Raw genomic sequence first — 5,272 nt, forward strand, 5'->3', positions numbered from 1 at the left:
GAATATGAAGATTTTGGGGTTGGAGGTGAGGGGTTCCACTTACTGGTTTTCTCTGTTGTTTTCATTCTGGCTGCTAACAGAATATCTTTGCAACACCTTCAAAGCTCCCACATTCTCCGATGCCATAACGGACCTTTTATTACTGACAAGGTCCACTGTTTTCACTTTCTCCATAGACGTAGAGCTGCTAGACTGCAACGAATGTAGAACAGACGGGTAATGATTTCTTTCATAATAATAATAATAATAATAATAATAATAATAATAATAATAATGATAATAGTAATTTCCTTTATTTTGTTTTTTTATTATCGTCATCATTATCATTAAATCATTAACATCAAATGAGTCCACAAATGAGTTGCTGCTATGTGGTTGTTCAATGTGTTAGAAATAGCAGCTAAACTCCCATTTTTAGACCAGGCCATCCCTCTCAAGGTCTAATGACAGTCAATTTCTTCTAGAAAAAGAGACAGACAGACAAACATATGCCTTGTAGTACAGCACGGGTATTTTATTTATTCAGCAACCCACAAAAGGAAAAGCAAAATTGACCTCAGCAGTATTTGAACTCAGGGCACAGAGAGCCGGAACCAATAGCCCAAGGCAGTCTATCCAACACTAACAAACCTGCCAGTTAACAGCCATCTTGGAAATACATTAAATATTATACTCCTAGGTAGACCGTATGTAACCATGAACACATATTCCATCACCGGCTGAATATTGAAGAGCAGGCCCCAACGCAGAAGCTTTAGATGTAAAGACGTAAACATCACAAATAATTATTTGGAAAGGTTACCTGTAGCTTTGTTGATAATTCTTTATTTAACCAGGAATTGTCTGTTGGACAAGGACTCTGGTTTAAAGGCATATCCATCGAATGGCTAGCACCTAGAAGTAAAATAATATAAATAAAAACAGAACCTTTTTTTTTTAAAGAAGAGCTGGGTCAACAAAAACTCGAAAAACTGAAATAGCATCAAAGTTCAAGAAGGGACCCTTGAAATTATATTCAGTCAATAAGTAAACCAGAAATCTTTGGTGATTGTATGTTTAACCCTTTAGCATTTAAACCTGGCATATCTGGCCCAACTATTCTGTTTTATGTTCAAACTGGCCACATCCAGCCTCTCACACCTTTTCTACAATATCATTCTGAAAATAAACAATCACATCATCAAGACCTTAAAGCCATGAGATAATGTATGATTAATTCAAAATGATGTGAATAAACAAGCATTATATTCGATGGAATAATCTGAATGCTGAAGGGTTAAATCTTTGTAGATCAGGAATCACTATTAGTGAGATAGAAGCATGTTTGGTTGTTTTCCGTTGTTATTGTTGTTGTTGGTATTTTTCAAGCAGTGTTTAGTCTCTTGCCACTTGGCACCACCCCAGGCTGCTTTCACCCACAACTTTTAACAGCTGAAACAGAAACTGCCAAGCTGAATAGTCTCCACTCCGTTTCAAGGTCCTTAGTTTCTTCTGGGAGTTCTCTGAATTATAATGCAACAGTATCTTCATACCTGATGCTTAAAGACTCTTCTCCCCGCAAGATCCTCGCAGGGAGAAGTGGGCACAAGAGATGAGATGAGATGATTGTTTGGTCTCTGTTTGAGACGTGGTACTGGGTACTCGTAGTACCTACTATGGAGTGGTACTCTATCGTATCGTTGTATCGTCGTCGTTTAACGTCCGCTTTCCATGCTAGCATGGGTTGGACGATTTGACTGAGGACTGGTGCAACCAGATGGCTACACCAGGCTCCAATCTGATTTGGCAGAGTTTCTACAGCTGGATGCCCTTCTATGTCCAAAGCATATTAGTTATTATGCAGCAGTAATGTGTGGCCATAGAATTGACCATGCAATGAGGTGGTACTGCATACCTATACTGCCTACTATGAAATGGTACTGTGTATCCATGGTGATTACTACACAGTAGTACAGAGTGAGATAAAGCGAAGTGAGGTAAGGTAGAATAAGGTGTTGTACCTTGAAATACATTAGAATTCTAGCAGCAGATTTGAACTCAAGACTGTGGAGAAAGTAGTCCAATACCATATCCACTTGTCCACAGTCGAACACGTATTTGAAAATGAAATTCTATTTAATTCTTACCTTTATTGTAGTCTGTGAGACCAAAGCTTTGTAGCTGTGACGAAGATGTTTTCACTGAATTATCAGAGGTGGTAGGTGTGGTCTGCAAAAATAGAAATAATAAAATAAAACAAATAAAAACAGTAACAGCTCCTGGCATCAGTAAAAAGTAGCAAAGAGGGGATTTAAATGACCCCTTTTAGCATTTTTATCATCATCATCATTAAATGTCCACTTTCCATACTGCCACGGGTTGAATGGTTTGACCGGATGTTGTGAGCCACAGGACTGCATCATGCTCCATGTCAGCTTTGGCATGGTTTCTACGGTTGACACCTGATGAAGGCTAGAGGGTATATCAACCGAAACGTTGTGTTAACAACAAACAAAATGAGGACAAATATCCGTCAAATGTAAATAATGTAAATAATTTAAATTTTTATCTTACAAACTGAAATGGGAGCTTGACAAAATTAACTGAATTAGCATAGAATAATGGTTTCATATTTTTTTATAATTAAGATCTAAGCTGTTAATATATGAATGCGAAAGAGATAGTTGAATAACTGTAAACCTACTTTTGGGCCACCCTGTATACAGTAACACCTCGACATACAAGAGATCGTTTGTAAAGTGGAAACTCATAAAACAAAGCAATAACTTCCTGTAGTAGCAACGAGATCTTGTGCGCTCATGTTACTCCATTGCAATATGCAGCTGTGTAGATGTGTCAGAACCAGTTGTTGTCACATGTTGTGACATTACCACGCACACAAAATGGCTGTTTAACCTTTTTATATTCATTATAAAATAAAACTCATAAACCTGGGGTCTTGTAAAGCAGGCCCTTGTAAAGTGAGGTATTACTGTATATAGTGAAGGCACGTGGCCCAGTGGTTAGGCTGTTGCACTCATGATCATTAGATTGTAGGTTCGATTCCCAGACTGGGCAGTGTGTTGTGTTCTTGAGCAAAACACTTCATTTCCCATTGCTGGAGCAGGGGGAATGTTGGCCTGCTCCTTCTAGCCAGCAGGGTGGCGTCATTTGAATGCTAAAACAATGCTGACCAAAGCCTTGTGACTGGATTTCATAGAAGGTACATGAAAGAAACCACGTAAAAAGCACTAGCACTGGTGCCACTTGGAAAAACACCCCATACACTGTGTAAAGGGGTTGGCATTAGGGAGGGCATCCAGCTGTAGAAACCATGCCAAACTGACAATTGTGGCCTGGTGCAGCTTTCACTGAGTAACTTGCGAGACAAAGATCCTTTGAGAGGGGAGAGGGCATTGGAGAAGGGGACCAACATAAAATAACAACCAATGAAAATTAAATGACACCTCTTTTAGAATGTCTTCTTCATATTTTGACATATGTAGAAAAAAAGAAAAAAAAAGTAAACGAAAATAAAAATATGTTAAACACTATGGTTGGTGCTTAACTTTGGTGAAATGAAAACATGGAAAGAATGTGACATATATAAATCTCCCAGAACGGTATTTTGGTCACATGACAGTGTTAATAATGTAAACATAATAAAGATAAACAAGTTTGTAGGATAAAACTGTGGAGAAGTCCACCAATGTTGTTGAAATGTCAGATTCTAAAATATTCAGGCTTCACACAATAATTTATTAGGAAAAGTGGAAAATTTGCTTCTAAACCATCAATTTAACACTAATCAATATAACATTATTATTGTTACAGTAAGGCAGTGAGCTGGCAGAATTGCTAGCATGCTGGGCGGTCTGAGTTCAAATTCCACCGATGTCGACTTTGCCTTTTATCCTTTTCGGGTCGATAAATTAAGTACCAGTTGCATACTGGTGTCCATCTAATTGACTGGCCCCCTTCACCCAAAATTTCAGGCCTTGTGCCTAGAGTAGAAATGAATTATTATTGTTACAGTAAGGTGGTGGAGCTGGCAGAATCGTTAGCACACCGGGCAAAATGCTTGGTGGTATTTCATTTGCCGGTACATTCTGAGTTCAAATTACACCAAGGTCGGCTTTGGCTTTCATCTTTCAGGGTCAATAAATTAAGTACCAGTTGAGTACAGGGGACGATGTAATCGACTTTCCCTTCCCCCAAACAAGTAAAAGAATAAAAGAACGACATTGTTTTCAAAATTAATTGGAATAAAGGTGGTTTTTCAACAAAGCTGTTAACAAAAGGGTCAAGTCCCTTGTTCGTGGACATGATGCAAGGCCAGGAGATAGACATAACCTTCTGGTCATTTCAACGATTGTCCAGCTCACTACCTCTTTCTAAAGACACTAAAGTTAAGTAAATCAATTCAACGGCCACTCCGACTTAGAAATGGACTTTCTCACACCATCAACACAATGACAAATTCAATGGCTTGCAGTAAACAGTTATGTCCCTTTGTGTTCTGTCTCTCCAAGTCAGACATTTCTAATCACCACCACGACCACCAGCATCGCCAACATCATCATCACCCCCAATATCATCATTGTCAACATCGTCAAGCCTTCTGCTGTCACCATTACTACCACTACAGCCATCATCACTATCACTATCATCATCATCATCATCATCGTCAACAAGGTCATCAATGGTGTTATAATCAATCCTTCCAGTGTCCCCTTTATTATTCTCCTCCTCCTCCTCATCATCATCATCATCACATTTAAAATACTGTTGTTGTTGTTGTTGCTGCTGCTTTTTTTTGGAGGGGAGGGGATATTTTTGTTGCTTTTTTTGTTGTTTTTTTTTTTAGCAGCAGCCTGAATACACTGCCATTGAAGAAACTCGAAGCCATTTTTGCTACTTGATAACTTAACAATACCAACAACAACAACAGCAACAACAACAAGCTACCGCTGTTGCTATTGGTGCAGTAGGTGCAGCAGCTGAAATAAATGAATAAATAAACAAGCAGAGAAAATGTCAATATATATATATATATATATGGACAATAGTAAATAATTAAATAGCAACAGTGACATAGAATGGTGGCAGTGGTGGTGGTGGTGGTGGCAGCAGCTGTGGTGGTGGTGGTGGGGGGGCAGTGATGAAGTTAGTAGCAATGGTTATGATGGTAGGAGAAGTTGTGAAGGCGGTGGTAGAGGTTGTAATGATGGTGGTGGTGGTGGTGGTGGTAGTAGTAGTAGTGATGGTGGTACAGTAGTAGTAGTAGTAGTAG

General features: G+C 38.9%; 1 protein-coding gene across 1 annotated transcript in view; it reads right to left on the reverse strand.

Annotated features, from left to right (window-relative positions):
• Positions 1-5,272, reverse strand: part of LOC106871210 (putative uncharacterized protein DDB_G0277255) — a 24,073-nt gene that overhangs the window by 4,202 nt on the left and 14,599 nt on the right. Inside the window, exons 3-5 of the mRNA XM_014917556.2 lie at positions 2,127-2,208; positions 803-894; positions 44-192 (exon numbers count right to left, since the gene is read on the reverse strand). Coding sequence (XP_014773042.1) covers positions 44-192; positions 803-894; positions 2,127-2,208 — 323 coding nt within the window. The remainder of the gene's footprint in view (positions 1-43; positions 193-802; positions 895-2,126; positions 2,209-5,272) is intronic.

The sequence above is a fragment of the Octopus bimaculoides genome, chromosome 23, assembly GCF_001194135.2.
Source record: "Octopus bimaculoides isolate UCB-OBI-ISO-001 chromosome 23, ASM119413v2, whole genome shotgun sequence".
Classification (NCBI taxonomy): domain Eukaryota; kingdom Metazoa; phylum Mollusca; class Cephalopoda; order Octopoda; family Octopodidae; genus Octopus; species Octopus bimaculoides.